Below are 17,482 nucleotides of genomic sequence, written 5' to 3' on the forward strand. Positions count from 1 at the left end.
ACATGTTTGTGGAATTGGAAGCATCATGCTTTATCTCTGCCATCGCTCCTCCCTCTCAGGAAAAATAGCGACATATCCGAATAGTATGTTTTCTCACAAAGAGTCCTCTTTTAGCCAGATTTCCTCAGAAAGATTATTCTGGGAAGCAAAAGACTGAACCTAGTGGTTAATTTGCAGAGGGGTGTTTTTGGGTAATCCAGTGTCATTCTCTCAACACATTGCTATTGATAGGTATGCATGACAGGAAACATAATGGTAATTATGTAAAGGACCGTGACCTGCGAGACGTGTTCTAGGCACTACACTGCACTGGGGAGACTCGACACATTCATATTGTAGGTGAATCTGCAGTCAGGCATCAGAGCGTCAGAAAGTGGGGAATTCTCAGTGGCTGAGGTGGTCAGGGAGGGCTTCCCCGAACAGGTAAAGATCTCAGATTCTTATCACGCCAGTGCGGGTTCAGAGGGCCTAACTCAGAGGTCCTTGCATGGTACAGTCTCTCTCTCTCTCTCTCTCTCTCTCTCTCTCATGTACACACACACTCTGTTGGTCTTAATTGAAAAGATAACTTAGTTCAAACCAGGAAGATAAGTAAGATGGAGGTTGATTGGATGAGAACATGTTTTCATAGGATGGTCCTGGGGTGAGGATTGTCAGTGTAAGAAGACAGTGTCAGATGTACTTAACTGTTTGCAGAGCACACCTCACCTGAGTGAAGTCTTACTTCTTCACAGCCCCACGAGGTCAGCCCCCAGAGAAACTGAGTCTCGGGCTCCATGACTTGGCCACACAGGTCGTAGGTGGTAAAGCCCAGAATCTAGCAGCAGCAATGGTCCACCCCTAGTGTGTCTTGGCACAGGGCTATACCCATCCTTGACTAACACTATTTTAGCCACATAATTTAAAAAGGGGTAAGTGAAATGTCAGGAAGAGATGCATTTAATGATACTTTAAGAACCATGTCCACTTTTGAACCCTCTTTTCTTTCTGCCATTTTTTTCTCAGCCAATTTAAATTATTTTAAAAAATGATTTTAGAATAGAAAGAGAGCTAGGAGTCAAAATTTCATATTAAAATTTCATATTACTTTGACATCTTTTAGGGTTTTAACACTGAAGCATAGCAAAGAAGCAGTAATGGCTTGGGCCATAGACAAGCAGAGTCCTTTTAAAATGAAGATTTTTTTTTTTTTTTTTTTTTTGGCCTTGAGGTCTTCCCCTAAAACTAAGTGAAGAAAGACCTCTCCTAGTGCTGATTGGAACAGAAAGTATCTCATTCCTCATGAATGGAAATAGGAGCAAAAGTATTCCAAAGCATGAATCCACTGCTAAATCCACTACATCAAGCTCCCTGGAACAGTAGGAGGGGAAGAAGCCCTGAAATTGACCTGATGATTGGGAAATACAGGTTAAATGCTTTTGTAATTTCATCACTGTCAATTCAACAGGGAAACACTGGTATCTAAGCCTCCCATTTGCCTGAGAGTCAGGAGCTTCTAAACCAAGAAAGGAAGAAACCAAGCATATTATTTACGAGCTTCTTCCCTCTTGCTGCTTTAAGTCACTGTGAAATAAGCCTGTTTGTTACCGCGCTGGGGCAACGCTGGGCAAGATTACACCGCTTTGCGGGAACCGGCAAGACCTGCCTTCCGCGCCTCCTAGCGGATCTATGTGGGATCTATACAGCCCACGTTACACGCTGCGGAAAAGCTGGCCACCGGCAGGCAGCGCCGCATCCTAACGCCGTCCGCGCGCAGAGCCTCGGCAGGGCTCCTTGATCGCCTTTAGTCCCTTGCCAGCGACCAGTCAGGGCTGCAGGCGAGGTGATTCCACACCAAGTTACAGCGAGCCCTCAGCATCCTATCAGACGGTACTGGCAGCAGCCACTTCAACCTGCGCCAGAGAGCGGACGCTTCTTTGGAATCATCCGTGGCGGTGCAACTTTCCCAGGGAACCAACTTTAGTTTGTCCCTACGACTCGGTTCAGGTAGCTGGATCCAGCGCATGAGTGGACAGGATGTTTGGCGCTGGTGGAGCCACTGGGACCCGAGAGGAGATGCTGGAGTGCTTTGAGATCCTAGTTTCTGGAGGCGCCGCCGGTACACTGAGAGATTGTAAAGTACCTGCTCAAGATCTCGACGGAGATCCCTTGGCTGTCGGGGGCCAAGACGCCTGTTGAATTCCCGAACCTTCGAGGATGCTGGGCTGGGGAGGATCTCCCCCGAGAGGTGTCAGGGGTACAGAAAATAGAGGTTAGGCGTCCTGGATATACTGAGTCAGGAGTGCCTCCAGGATGGAGGCAAAGAAGCGGCTGTTGTGGAAAGTCAGGGGTGGGTGGCTAAGCATTTTAGAAACGGGGTTCGAGAGGGATGATCTTGAGCAGGGTTTCCCAGGCAAGTGACTGTTTGAGAGCGGGGTAGGGGGGCGGTGGTGATCGGAGGGAGCATCCGGAGTGGGGTTTACTAGGAGAGGAGGCTGTCCTGTGGGTTCTGGGGAGTAACTAGTTGGGGGATTCCTAGCGGAGGTGGCTGGCTTAGAAGCCCCAGTCCGGGAGGAAACTGGTTATGTTCCTCCCTCTCCTTCAGTGGAAGCGACTATCTTAAGGAACTGCGGGTCCGGTAGATTCCCGCTCTTTTCCAGTGTCTCAGAAGTATCTCAAACGGGAATTTCTAGGACGGCCGCCCAGCAGCCCCAGGGCCGGCGGTGGTGTCCCTAGTCCTAGATGATTTGGGGTTCCTGGGAAGGGGACAGCTGAGGCATACCTGCGTCGGGAGAGAAACGCACGGTCTTCTCACGGCCCTCGGGGTTTGTTTCAGAGTCCGACCCAGCAGATCGGTCCGCGGAGTCTCAGGGAGGGGAACCCAGGAGCCCCCACCACGCCCCCAGGCACGCCGGGACTGCGCGTCGGGCCCCGCCCCGCACGCCGCGCCTTAAAGGGCTCAAAGGCCGGGGCGCACCGCAGTGGCCACGGTCATGGAGGGTGCGTTTGATCCAAACTGGATCGCTGAGGTGGTCAGCTGGAGCGTGGCGCCGCCGGGAACCGAGGGCAACCGCACCGCCGGGCCGCCACAGCGCAACGAGGCCCTGGCGCGGGTGGAAGTGGCCGTGCTGGGCCTCATCCTGTTCCTGGCGCTGAGCGGCAACGCGTGCGTGCTGCTGGCGCTGCGCACCACGCGCCACAAGCACTCGCGCCTCTTCTTCTTCATGAAGCACCTGAGCATAGCCGACCTGGTGGTGGCGGTGTTCCAGGTGCTGCCGCAGCTTCTGTGGGACATCACGTTCCGCTTCTACGGGCCCGACCTGCTGTGCCGCCTCGTCAAGTACTTGCAGGTGGTGGGCATGTTCGCGTCCACCTACCTGCTGTTGCTCATGTCGCTTGACCGCTGCCTGGCCATCTGCCAGCCGCTGCGCTCGCTGCGCCGCCGCACCGACCGCTTGGCGGTACTCGCCACATGGCTCGGCTGCCTGGTGGCCAGCACGCCGCAGGTGCACATCTTCTCGCTGCGCGAGGTGGCGGACGGCGTCTTCGACTGCTGGGCCGTTTTCATCCAGCCCTGGGGGCCCAAGGCCTACATCACGTGGATCACGCTCGCCGTCTACGTTGTGCCTGTCATCGTGCTTGCCGCCTGCTACGGCCTCATCAGCTTCAAGATCTGGCAGAACTTACGGCTCAAGACGGCGGCGGCGGCGGCCGAGACTGCCGCTGGGGCTGAGGGCGCGGCAGCAGACTGCGAGGGGCGCGCGGCTCTGACCCGCGTCAGCAACGTCAAGCTCATCTCTAAGGCCAAGATCCGCACGGTCAAGATGACCTTCATCATCGTGCTGGCCTTCATCGTGTGCTGGACGCCGTTCTTTTACGTGCAGATGTGGAGTGTATGGGATACCGATGCGCCCAAGGAAGGTAGCGCGGGCAGAAACACCGGGAGGAGGGAGCGCCATGGGGCGGGGCCCTGGTCCTGCTGTCCCTGTCCAGGGTTTGTGGGGCTTCGTGGATTGTTCTGAGCCTTGGCCCCGTCATCTGCTGGCCACGTGATTTGGGGCAAAAACTTTCCTGAGCCTTCACTTCCCTCTCTGTAAAATAGCAAAGATGATAACCAGGTTTTCCCTGCAGTTGTTTAGTTGCTAACCAGTGTCCGACTCTTTTGCGACCCCATGGATTGTAGCCCACCGGGCTCCCCTGCCCAAGGGACTTCCCAGGTAAGAATACTGGAGTGGGTTGCCATTTCTTTTTCTGGGGGATCTTCCCAACTCAGGGATCCAACCGGAGTCTTCTGCATTAGCAGCTAGATTCTTTATCACTGAGTTACCAGGGAAGCCCCCTCTTCAACAGTAGGGAAATGAAATGAGAAAATGCACATAAAATCCCTACCACAGTTTTTAGGCCACATATGGGGTATTTGATTCACTATTATGGACCAGGAAATTGAGCTGCCAATGACTTGCCTTTTCCACCTGGTGAGCGATGCGGAGAGGTGACTTTCTGACCCAAGCCCAAGCTCCTGCGACGTCAAGTTCACTTTACCTTGAACTTCACTTTTAAGTTCAAGTCAGCGTGAACCTGGGAGACCTGGTTTGGATCAGAGCAGCGGGAGATGGGCGCTTGGATTCTTCCAACTGAGCCCAAGAAGGTGTGGGGCAGGGCGTCGTCAGGGGGCAGAGACTAGTCTGGGAATCCCTTGCAGAGTGGAGGAGGCGAGTTGCGCCCCTCGCCCTCTCCCCAGCCGCGAGGTGGAGAGGTGAGTACTACGGGGGCGGCGCTCTCAGTGCCCAGGAACTCAGACAGTGCTTCTGCTGAGGGGTGGGGGCAAGCAGGGAAGAGAGAGAACCGGCCGAAAACTTTCCCATTTGTCTTGGGAACCCAGGTGATTTTGGTAGGCTGGGAACGCGGGCTCTCCAAACTGGAGGACAGGAGGGTCAGAACTGAGGGTGGCTGGGGAAACAGGGAGGAGAAGGTAGGGTGGGATGCTTTGAGGAGGGATCCAAGGGAGCAGAGCACCTGGGGCGCTGGCTTGTGGCCGAAGCTTTGTGCCTTCAGCCTTCATCACAGACAGTTCCTGTAGCTCATTTGCAAACAGCAGGAGGGTGCTCTGTGGTGGTGAATGACTTACACCTTTTGGTTGGAAGGTAATTTCAATGCACTGGAATGCCGGCGGCTCAGTGGCTTGTAAGAAAAGACTGAGGGGCTTTCTTTCAGCCGTTTTGTGCGTGAGAAAGCAAACTCATCCCATTTCTGGATAGAGTCACTACTGCTTCCAGCAGTCTCCAACAGAGCAGCGAATCCGTGGAAGCTGAATCATCATTCAGCTCGCTGACGTTGCTTTGCTCACAGGTCAGGGACTAACAGCAGCTGGAGAAATCCCATGTGGCTTGTCAGCTGGCCTTGTGGCCCCCACAGAGCCCTGTCCTGAGGTTTCGCTCCCCCTGCCGGTCCCTGGAAACCCAGCTGCTCTTCTTCCATCTCTCCCCGCCTAAACCTTCACTCTCACCAAGCTCTGCCTTTATTGGTGTAGAGCTCACCTTGTTCGAAAAATAACTTGGGGAGGGGGCTCAAGGATTCAGGTCCCAGACATGATAAAATAGACATGGGAAAATGGGAAGAAAGGGGAAAACAGGATAGACATATAATAATAGCGTAATAAAGCCCCTGTGTGTGTGTGTGGGGGGGGGGGGGGGGAGCGGCTGCACAAGAGGCTGCCTTTTCATTGGAGCCAAGGCAAAGAGGAAAACTCTCAATTTCAGTATTTTCATTGTTCAGAGGAGAAAATAGAGGAGAAAAAAGCAAGAGGAGGGTTGTGATAATTTAATGAGCGCCGCCCCCCCTTTCTGCCCAATGAAGTGAAGTGAAGCCACAGTCGTGTCCAACTCTTTGCAACCCCATGGACTGTAGCCCACCAGGATCCTCAGTCCATGGGATTTTCCAGGCAAGAATACTGGAGTGGGTTGCCATTTCCTTCTCCAGGGGATCTTCCCGACCCAAGGATCAAACCCGTGTCTCCCGCATTGTAGGCAGACACTTTACTGTCTGAGCTACCAGGGTTCCACCCAGTAGCCACATGCTATTGGGACCCTGCTTCGGTGAGTCTGGAACTCTCCAGAAGGAGGGATGGGACCAGACATCCCTGGCAGGTTTGGACAAGCCCCGGATGGAACCTTCAGGATCAAATTGCACAGCCAAAAGATTTGGCACCAGCCTTTCCCCTTGAACTCCATGAAACTTGCTTTGCTGGTAGTAACAAGGACTCTGACTAGAAGGTGCTTCTCTGGGAGGAGATGAAGACAGATGGATGTATCCAGTTGGTCAAGACAGCAGGCAGGCACTGTAGTCCCCAGGTCTCAGTGCAGGGTAACAGCTGGTGGAGCAGGAGTTGGCCTGTGTTTGGAGCCCACCCTTCCACTTCTCTTGTGTGTCCTTGAGCTGATGATTTCCCCTTTCTGAGCCTCAACTTCCTCCTCTGTTAGGAGGATAGCAGGTCTACTCATGGGGCTGTATGAGGATGACATAGTGTGACCCATGGCACCTGGGGACCACATGGTCAATGTCATTCTTCTTCCTTCCCCCCATTCTGGTTGTTAAAAGTTGTGTTTTCATTCTTGGGATTGACTTTGAGAATCTCAGCAATCAGAGGAAATAGACATTTCTCTCTCAAGAGCCTGGGTGTAGGGGCTGGGGTGGTGGCAGAGTCTGCTGGACAGTAGGTAGTGTGTCCAGGAAGGTTGGTATGTGGAGAAGCTTGTTAAAAGCCAGAGAGGTGGTCTGTGAGCCTTATCACAGGGGAAACACCACCCGTCCTGTTCTCTGGTGTGTGCTCAGCGCCTAGCATGAGGCTGGCCACCCACCGGGCAACCAATGCTAGTTGAACAAATATGTGGGTTATGGGAGGAGGAAGGTGCATAAGATGGGGCAGGGATGGGTGTGTGGAGTTGAACTGAAGATAAATAAGACTCTATACAGACCTCTGGCCATAGAATTGGCTACTCAGTGAGGAAATGAGCCCCCCTCCCCACACTGGGGGTAATCAAATATCTGCCAGGGTATTTTGCCAGGATGAAGGTTGAAATGCACAGGAGGCCTGGTTGTATTTCCCCATCTGTAAAATGAGCAGCAGTCACCCTGAATGGTTGACTCAGCCTGCCTGGGGCTGTTTGCTGGGGTTAAGATTAGGCTTTAGGTTGTGGGGAGGGTAGAAGGTGTTGGTGGCACAGGGCCTGGCATGCAGTAAGTACACCGTCAGTGCTTTACAAAGAGGAGAATTTCAAGGTATGTCAGGTCATGGAGTCCGTCCATACTGCTGAGGGAGTGTGTATTGTTGAGCTCAGGAGTGCATTTTCACAGAGGGACTGCAATTTTCATTGAGTGGTGGCAAGTCCAGTACTGCTGGGAACAAGAGTGTTAAGAGGTCAAGGAAAATTAAGGTTTTCCCTGGAGGAGGCAGTATGATGCAAGGTGGGGGAGATTCTAGCTCTGAGTTTTGGAAGCCCAAGGGGACCCTTTCGGATGAGTGGGTGGCATAATGGTGTAACCAGGTGATTATTGGTTCCTGTGATTCTGATTCCAGGCCACTGAGGGGCAGCCTCTGCCAGCACCTCACTCTGTGCCCTGCTGGGATACTGGTACCTCCCACCCTTTACAGATAGTTCAGTACCACGGGCCTCTGCCCTGCACGGTCCAGGCCTCACACTGTGATGGTCACACTTACTCATTCTATTTCTTTCTCTTTATTCCCACCTGACCTTAGTATTTGAGTGTGAACTCACTTTTCCCAGAGGGAATTGCATTTGCGTTCAGTCATCTTGTTAGGGGCCCATCTCCCATCATCAAGTTAAGAAATTATCTTTTTGCTTTTCCAGCATACTGGTGGTGGTGACTTGTTTATCAGGACTTCCTGTCTGCTAATTTCATGCTTCACTTCAACTTAGTCCCTTATCGGACATTTCCAATTTTCCAGCCTCTGCTACTGGCCAAGGACAGAGCCACAGATGTCACACAGTCCTCAGCCACAGATTATAAGCAGAAATCACTACAGTATGAAGGGATGATGCTGGAAGAGTTGTGTTCATTTGTCAGAAGTACTGTGAGTGCCCCCAGGATACATCCGTTGATTCTAGCTCCCTGGAAAAAAACCAGGATCATACAGGAATCGACATTTGAAAAGGGTTTTGAAGGATGAGTAGGAGCTGGCTATGCAAAGAAACATATGCACATTGCCTGATGAGATCATTGGGATACTTCTCAGACTTCACTGTGTACACAGAATCACGTGGGAGAACTTGTTAAAATGCAGATTTTGATCCAGCACATCTGGGTGGGGCCCGTGAGACTGCATTTTTAACAAACTCCTAGGTGATGCCCGTGCAGGGCCTTTGACTGCACATTGAATAATGAGGCTTTAATGTATTATCTCTGTTCCCAAAACTTGTGGCTTGCCTTTGCATGTGTGGCCCAAGTTGGTGGCAGGGTCCTGTCATTCTCCAAAGGGTAAGAAAGAGCTCTTGGTTTGCAGGAAACCTCACCTCTTCTGCCTCTAGAACATGGTTATTTCTCAGGTCCTTCCTGGTAGGCCCCACATGTCCCCAGATTTGAGCAGTGACATCACAGAAGACTATTTAAAGCTCTGTAGTCCACAAGTTTAGCTCTTTTTCCTGACCTTATACATAGTGAGATCATACACCTGTGACTTTTACAATTCCAATGTTGTAAAATGGTGGTCTTTTCAAAGACAGAGCCTTGGAATACATATTAGTATTCAATCTTTCTGTACATGTACATACAGAAATCATTTTTAAAAAAGGTCTCTGTACACAATTCCCAAATTCTCCTATAGCTCCTGTAGGGATAAGGGATTTAGTCCTTATGAGAGATGCCTGATTTGGGAGCCATGGGATGGGGTAGGGGTGGGGAAGGAAGACCTTGAACTGAGTGAGTGGTTTCTGGAGTGAGAGCCACTTAGGAAGGTTGATGAGCTTGATCATATTCAACTGAGCCATAGGTCTTTGAATTGTAAGTGACATGTGTTTGTTGCCTCAGGGACCACGCAGCCAGAGAGGAGAGGCCATGGCCAGCTGCCCGTCAGCTGTTCCGGGCTAATTTGGGCCCAGGGTGACAGTGATGGTGACAGGCGGGGGCAGTACCGGGAAGTCCGCATAGGGGACTTCGTGAGGCTTGAGTAAAGCCAGGCTGGTGGGCGGGTGGACCACTGCGACACCCTGTCCTCGCATGGCCCTCGGCCACCCACCTCCTCCATGAGTCATGGTTCTGGATGGAAGTTCAGCGTGGTCTCTGTCTTCTGGGGGCGGTAAATGCCCAGCAGGGGATATTTGCAGTTGGCACATGGCCCTTTCTGCTCAGTCCTCTGCTTGGCACGTAGGAGCCCCCACTTGAAGATTACCCCTAGTGCCCTGCCTTGGGCTCATCGCCCGTCTGCCAGTGCTGCCACTCCCCACTGACTAGAAGCCCTGTCTTGCTTCTCTCTTTCTCACCTGGATTTGTAAATCCCTTGAGGGCAGGTCTGCAGAGTTGATTGGGTGGCTGGCACTGAGTAGACACAGCAGGGAAGGATGCATGGACATCTGATTTCTTCCTCCCCCACTCCCTCCCTTTCCTGAGAAATGGCCTGAGCTCAGGCCAGGCAGGTGTGAGGGCCGATCCCTGGTTCATGCCTCCCACTCAGCCCCCCTTCTCTACAGGACCAGAGAGAGTGTTTTGCAAGCCCTCAGGGCTTGGACCTTGAGGGACGTGTGTTCCTTTTGCTGAGAGGAATAGAAGACATGGATGAGAGCCAGCTCACCTGGTGGAGCCCCTGAAGTCCCTTTCTCACCCATGGCGGCAGCCCCCTTCCCTGTTGCGTTTCTTATGGCAGAGTAAAGTTTTCCACAGCAGACCATCTGGAGTTCCTTTGGGGTCACGTAATCCAATCTCATGGCTCTGGGTTTTGAGTTTTTTTTTTTTTTTTTTTTTAAGTCATGGAAAAAACGGCAAAGAACAGTTTCTTGAATTGAACTCAGGAGCGATAAAAAAATTCTGCAGTTGATCACATTTCATATCTGTAAATAATATAATTACTTGAATAAGCACTTTGCTATTCACAATGCCCTTTCACACAATTTCTTTTTATTCCAGTTTTCTCAAAGTCCTAGTGGGTGTCACCTCCATTTCAAGATAAGACTGTTAAGGTTCAGATACTAGATGTGGCTCAGAGAATGAATAGGTATGAAGGGAAGTCAGATCCCATAGGTTTGTGTCTGGGTCCTCTGTAAGGGGCTCCCCATGGGCCTGACCCCCCAGGAGGTGCTGGCTGCTGACCACACCTCTCTTGGATGAGTCTGTAGATTCTGATTTCCACACCTTCCTTTTGTCCACACTGACTTCCCCATCACTCTGCTGTAGCATAGCTGGGGCCAGAGTCACAGGAACTTAGGAACTGGGCTGACCCTTCAGAGCAGCTGGCATGCAGACACAGGAGCCAGCCTGGGGGCCCTGGCATGAAGCAGGCACTGGATCTGGGCTGCCTGGGACAGGGTGTTACCCTCTGGCTGAAAGCAGTGCCCCCAAACTCTGCTGTGTGCTTGCTTGCTATCCTCTGGCAGCTCTGGACTGAGCGCCTGGGTCCTAACACGGGGCCCCAAGTGGCCACTGCAGCATCCACTGCCAGCCTGCTGGACTCCACTGGGGCAGCCCTCTCTCAGTCACCTTTTCAGTCAGTGTCCGATTGCAGCAACCCACTGGGTGGCTATATTTTGAAAGGAGACAGTTGACACAGTGAGGATTTCAGTGTAGAAGGCCACCACCAGGAGAGTGGTGTGGCCCTGGGACTTGGAGCTAGAATGCAGGCGAGCAGAAAGCAGAGGGGGTGATTTTACAGCACTGTTTCCAGCTGGAGTGTCCTGGCTGTGTGTGAGCAAAGCAAAAGACCTTACCTCTGAGATCTGCATGCAAGATCAGATATTCCTGGGATAAGAGCATCTTCGTAAGTCAGCCAGAATAAGTCTGGAGCCTTCTCCTCCCCTGCTGGGTCACTCATCCAGAACAGCATGGACTTAAACAAGCCCCGGTGGCCCCCTGGCCCGTGGTCATGATTGCGACTGCCGTGCGTTGGCCACTTGTAGTGTCAGGTGGCCTGATACTACTCTTCCACCCTTGCATGTTCCTGTGAGATTTGGGGACTCTGGTCATCATCATTTAGAGATGAGAAAACAGCTGTTTCTTGGGGAGTTAAAGTATTTGTGGCTGGCAGGGCTAGCATGCAAGCTAGGTCTGGCAGCTTCTACCTCTGTGTGCTTGGATGCTCTTGAGTGGGAGGCAGTTGATACTTGGGAGGTCAGTAAGGAATGAACAGGTGGCCAAGCGGATGGAAGCCTGTGGTAGGTAAACTTTGAATGGGAGAAGGGACAAGGAACACTCCAGGGCTGGGTTGAGCAGGAAGAGGCGTTGGGGCCAGGCTGAGCATGTGCTCAGAGCACAGATGTGGAAGGAAGGAAGGCTTGGTCTCTGTGGTCCTCTGTCTTGTGACACAGCACCCGGTCCCTGTTCTCAGGAGGTGATGCTTCACGCCCCGGCAGTGATACCTTGTTCTCCTTTCTTCCCCTCTCCACCTTCAGCCTCGGTTTTCATCATCGCCATGCTCCTGGCCAGCCTCAACAGCTGCTGCAACCCCTGGATTTACATGCTCTTCACAGGCCACCTCTTCCAAGAACTTGTGCAGCGCTTCCTCTGCTGCTCATTTCGCTGCCTGAAAGGCAGCCGGCCTGGGGAGACGAGCATCAGCAAAAAGAGCAACTCGACCACCTTTGTCCTGAGCCAGCACAGCTCCAGCCAGAGGAGATGCTCACAGTCATCCACGGTGTGACTGATGGGGCCAGGACCGCCCTCCTTGGCTTGGACTGTGTGGCAGCGACAGTCTGATTCTTGGTGGCTGTGTACATGTGTGTATAAGGTACCTTTCAGTTTGTACCCCTCTGTACTTTGGGTAGCTGGAGTTGGGTGGGGAAGCAACCCCCTCGGGGAAAGATGGTAGGGTGACTCAACCATCAAGCCAAGCCCCGGGTCTTCTGTAGGCTCCCATAGGTACTTCTCCTGCCCTGACCCCACTGCTGCCTTCCTTTAAAAGTAAGTCCCCTACATAAGAATGAGTTCTGTTCTGAGAGCACGTTTGTAAGTCTAATTTGTTAGTAAGTCTAACAAAGTTAGACTAGGTACCCAACTAACACAGTCAGCTATATAGCACTGTACTATAATAGGTTTATAATACTTTTCACACAAGTTAATACATACATAAAACAAATGCAGAAAGTAAAACATTTTCAGTCTTAGAGTAGAGTACCTTGAAAAGTACACCTGGAATACAGGGCCTGGCATGCCTCTTTGAAAGTTTGCAACTAGAAGGTTTGTGGGTAGAGGACTTACTGTATTCTGGGATCTTGAGAAAGGTAGTAAGTGTAAGATTGGTGACCAGATGGGTACAGAAGCCTGGTGTTCTGAGCTTGGGGTGAGGAATAGGACCTTGCTGGTGGTGGTGCTAGTATCCTCCTGGCCTCAAAGTGCTTTTGCCTTGGAGTGGACTGGTGCTAGCATCCTTGAGCACCAGCTTGTCTGAAGGTGGCCCTGGAACAGGGGATTCTCTTAGGAGACTGTCTGGCACAGGCAGCCAAGTAAAACTTGGGTTAAAAATGTTTGATATGCTAATACTTAAGAAGCATTTGGGAAAGAAAAAGGAAATAAAAGGCATCCAAATTGGAAAAGAAGTAAAATTCCTTACAGATGATGCAATTTTGTATATAGAAAATTCTAAGGAATTCATGCACACATGCACATACACAAACCCAGTATAACTAATATGAATTCAGGGTTGTGGAATACAAAGTCAATACAAAAATCAATTGCATCTCTTTACCCTGCCAATGAACAATGTGAAAATAAAATTCAGAAATAATTCTGTTTATAATAGTATCAGATAGAACAGGAATAAATTTAATGAAAGAAGTGCAAGACATATCCTGAAAACTACAAAGTACAGCTGAAAGACATTGAAGGCTTAAATAAATGGGATGACATCCTATGTTTATGGATCAGAGATTTAAATATTGTTAAGGTGAAAATACTCCTCAAGTTTATATACAGATTCAGTGTAATCCCTATCAAAATCCTAGCTAGCTTTCTTGTGCAAATTGATAAGCTGATCCTGAAATTCACATGGAAATGCCAGGACCCAGAATAGCCAGATAAAAGTTGAAAAAGAAGGACAAAGTTGGTGCATTCACACTTCCAGGTCAAAACTTACAATAAGGCTACAGTAATCAAAAGAGTATGGTATAGACAAAAGAAGAGGCATATAAACCAGTGGAATGGAATGGCCTTGTGTTTATGGCCACTTGTTTGACAAGTGTGGCAAGAGAATTCAATAGGAAAGGTAGTCTTTTTGGAAAATGGTACCAGGACAGCTGGATATCCACATGCAAAAGAATGCAGTTGGATCCCTACCTTACACTACATACAAAATTAGCTGAAAGTGCATCAACCTAAATATAAGAGCTATAACTATACTTAGAAGTAAGCAGGGATGAATCTTTATGGCCTTGGACTAGGCCATGGGTTCTTAGATACGATACCCAAAATGTAAGCCTAAAGAAGAATAGATAAATTGGACCTCATCAATGGGGCACAAAACTTTTATGCTTCAGAGGGTACTACCAAGAAAGTGACAAAACAACTCAGAATGGAAGAAGATACTTGGAAGCCATGTACTCGTGTCTAGAATATATCAAGAACTCTTTTTATCAGTAAAATGCCAAATAACCCAGTTTAAAATACAAGCAACATATTTAATCAACAAATGAGTGAACATATTTTTGTATCTTCTACAAAGAAAAGATATAAGTGGCTCATAAGCACACGAAAAGACTCTCAGTATCCCTATTCATGAAGGAAATGCAAATCAAAACCACCATGAAATAGCGGTGCACACCCACTAAGATGGCTCTAATCAAAGAGATAGGCAATGACAGGTGGGAGCGAAATTGGAACTCTCCTCCATCACTTGTGAGAAGGTAAGATGGTGCAGCCACTTTGGAAAATAGTTTGGCAGTTCCTCAAAAAGTTAAACATAGAATTACCATATGAGCCAGAAATGCTACTCCTGGTTTTTACTCAAGAGAAATGAAAGCATACACATACATGAAAACTTTTATGTAAATGTTTTTAGCACTGTGATTTATAAGAGGCAAAAATGGAAATAACCCAAATGTCTATCAGCTGATCAATGGGTAAATAAATGTGGTATACCTATACAATGGCACATTATTCAACTATAAAATAAAATGAAGTACTGGCATATGCTTCAACATGGATGAACCTGGGAAACATATTAAGTGAAAGAAACCTTGAGAAAAGTCACATGCTGCATGATTCCATTTATATGAAATGTCAAGAACAGGCAAATCTGTGGAGACACATTACAGAATGGTGGTTACTAGGGGCCAGGAACTGGGGTGGGTGGGGAGTGACTACTAAGTTACAGGCTTTTTTGAGGGGTAGTGAAGATTTTCTGGAATTAGTGATGTGTACATTTTGAGAATATGCTAAAAACTACTGCATTAATACTTAAAAAATATTTACCAACTGAATTTAGAGGCAACCAGCCTGAAGGATAAATTTCTTAGAATCTCTTACTTCTCAGAGCTTTTGTTTCTGTGTGACTCATCATTTCAGAAAAATCCATAGTTTTCTTTGTTTTCCTGTGAGAGATGGTGTTTTCGGTTTGACCAAAAGTACCAGCAGTGATAATACCTGGTAAACATGTTGTGAAATGTCTTCTCAGCCTTGAAGCACATGTGACCATGTCCAGGAAGCACCTTTTGCTATTCAGTATAGGATGTTGTAGATCAGAGGTTTTCCCACTGGGACTGGCCAGCTCATTGGCACACTGGCACTCTTTTTTTGGTTTTTTGTGCACGTATTTTTGGACTCACTGTGATACAAGAGCTCTTCCTAAAGCCCCAGCTCTCCTCTCTCCACTTTCCTTTTCTCACTCTATACTGCGCTGTATACACACATACACACACAAACACACTCACACACAGTAGAATGGGCTAGCAGGTCTTGATGTTCAGGGAGAAGAGAAGCGTGTGCTGAAATGGCAGTGTTCAGAGCCCCACCATTTAGGACAAGATCTCTAGTACTCACTGAAGACAGAGGACAGTGTCAACTTTGAGCCCACAGGCAGTGCAGTGTTGCTGTGACAGGTGCCTAGTGTCAACACCCGCCAGTCTTGGCTGCTTGGGGAGCTAACCAGATGTCACTTTGGGGTCTCCGTGCCCACCTCAAGGACACCAGGGCAGCCTGGGTGCAAATGCAGCGATGGCGGGGACTGTTAGCATTTGATCCTCTCTGCTCGCCGGCCGGAAATGCCCCCGTCTCTGCTGTCAGCTAGGGAAGTTGCCATCCTGGCAGCCACCAGAGGCCACTGGGGATCAAGGAGACACCGCAACTCAGGTGATTTTTCTGACTGCAGGCATAACCTTGCCAAGAACCCTGGAGCTGCAAGGTTCTTGGGCATCAGAACCAGCTGGGACACTTTCCTTATTTTCTTGCTGTGGAAGCTGTGGTTGGAATTTTGGTTCTCATTATGGCACAAGAGCCTGTTTTATAGCTGATCAGTGACGTTTGATTTCAGCAGCACCACTGGCTACGCACCCCTCCCAATATTCCTGGAGAATATTTTCACAATTGATTGTTGCTTCCCCAACCCAAGCCTGGAAGAAGGCAATTAGGGGTCTGGAATTCTGCTTCAGACTGGGTTGTCCCTATCTTCCTTCAGACCCAATGCCTGAGGTCCTCCAGCCATCTTTGCCTGCAGTTTCAGGACTGTTTACAAACCTAATGCACCTCTTGGTACCTGGAGGTGCCAATAAATTGGAGCATAAAGATTTTCTTCTGGAATGTTTCATTGTTCTCATGTTGAAAGAAATGCGAACACTTGAAGACTCTGAGCCTTCTTTCTTTACGTGCCGAAAAAAAATCTGCCACACTATTTGGTCTTCTTGGGGGATGGCTCTACAGGATGTGACTGCTGGCGGCTGCCTTAAGAAGATCCTGGTTTCAAAATGTGTAACCTTTTGTGTTTAATTGCAGTGAAATGCCCCTAAGTGCAAAATGTAAATCCTCGATTTTGTTCTGCTTGGTGAATTTCTATGCTATCTCCTGTCTGTGCCAGTTGGGGAATGATGTACCCGACGATGAGATGCCTGCTTCAGTAGTTGGTCTATAAAAAGTGCACGTAATAAATTCATATTTTTCCATTTTTTGTTTTGCCCTCTTTCTTTCTCCTGAGAACAGTGACCATATCTGGAGGCTTGCAGACTTCAGTTCCCTTGCTGGGCTTCCCTTGAATATGCATAATCTGTCTGATTGTGACACAGGTGCATCTGGGCTGTGACAGGTCAGTGGGTGGGGGTCGGGGAGATGGGCAGCAAGGGACCTGAACCCAATCTCTTGGTTCACAGGTTCTCTCATTTATCAGAGTTCTGTTGGAAGACGTTCTAAGACCCATGCACAAACCTCTTGTATGATGTAACCACACCCACCATCTAACTCTGGGAGTTATGGGAGTCTAGATTGTCATCTTGAAGGAAGCTTAAGGCATATCTTTCTTCAAATGGGATGTGGGAGTTACCTGCAGAATCGCAAATGGGTTTGTGGTCATTCCTGGTCTCCATTACTGAATCACAACCTATGTCTTAAACAAGAATACCTCATGAGTCAGATGTAGTATATGAGAGTGGAATGCCATCCCCTTCTCTGGCCCATTCTCATCATACCCCTAGCGCGCTGTCCTGACTGCTACTTTTCAGGTGGGGTCACAGAAGGAACAACTCCTGCCATAGTCTGGCCCTTAGGAAGGAGAGTGAGCTTGAAAAATTGGAGTCAGGGTCAAGTTAGGTCACAGTAAATGCCAAGATGGTCAAAAATCTCTGCGTAACCCAAGACTCCAAGTCTGAAATGGTTGGCCCAACAATGTGAGAGATGTCTGAGGAGCAGGCCCTTTGAGGGGATATAAGGGGTGCTTGCTTTAAACCTTTCAGCAGGAGGAGCCTGAACTCTTGAGTCCACTTGAGAATGTGCAGGGCCCTTGACCAGAGAGCAGTGGGCTGGAACCACAGCATGAATGTGACTGGCTGTGCACCTTCTGATAAGTCACCTTATCACCTCTGGACAGTGACTTTCTTGTTTGCAAAAAGTAAGGGATGACGATGAGTGTTTAAGAACAAAATATACCGACATCTGCAGCTTCTTTTAAAATGCAAAAGAAAGGGGAGAATGTCAGATGAAAGATGAGTAGGAATGTGTTGAAGGCAGAGCAGTAAAATGTGAATTCTAGAGCCTAGATGGTGGGTAGATAGTTGTTCACAGAAGACATTTTCAACATTCCTCTGTGTTTGAAATTTTCATACTATGATACTTGAAAAAACAAAAGCAGGTAAAAAGAGCTTAA

The 17,482-nt window shown here is 49.1% G+C and overlaps 1 protein-coding gene across 1 annotated transcript; it reads left to right on the forward strand.

Moving 5' to 3' along the window:
* Nucleotides 1-2,967: 2,967 nt before the first annotated feature.
* Nucleotides 2,968-16,286, forward strand: OXTR (oxytocin receptor). The gene is made up of 2 exons (XM_065933248.1): nt 2,968-3,900; nt 11,595-16,286. The coding sequence occupies exons 1-2, from the start codon at nt 2,973-2,975 to the stop codon at nt 11,840-11,842; spliced, it is 1,176 nt and encodes a 391-aa protein (XP_065789320.1). The 5' UTR covers nt 2,968-2,972; the 3' UTR covers nt 11,843-16,286.
* The last annotated feature ends 1,196 nt before the right edge of the window (nt 16,287-17,482 follow it).

The sequence above is a fragment of the Muntiacus reevesi genome, chromosome 4, assembly GCF_963930625.1.
Source record: "Muntiacus reevesi chromosome 4, mMunRee1.1, whole genome shotgun sequence".
NCBI classification, from domain to species: Eukaryota; Metazoa; Chordata; class Mammalia; order Artiodactyla; family Cervidae; genus Muntiacus; species Muntiacus reevesi.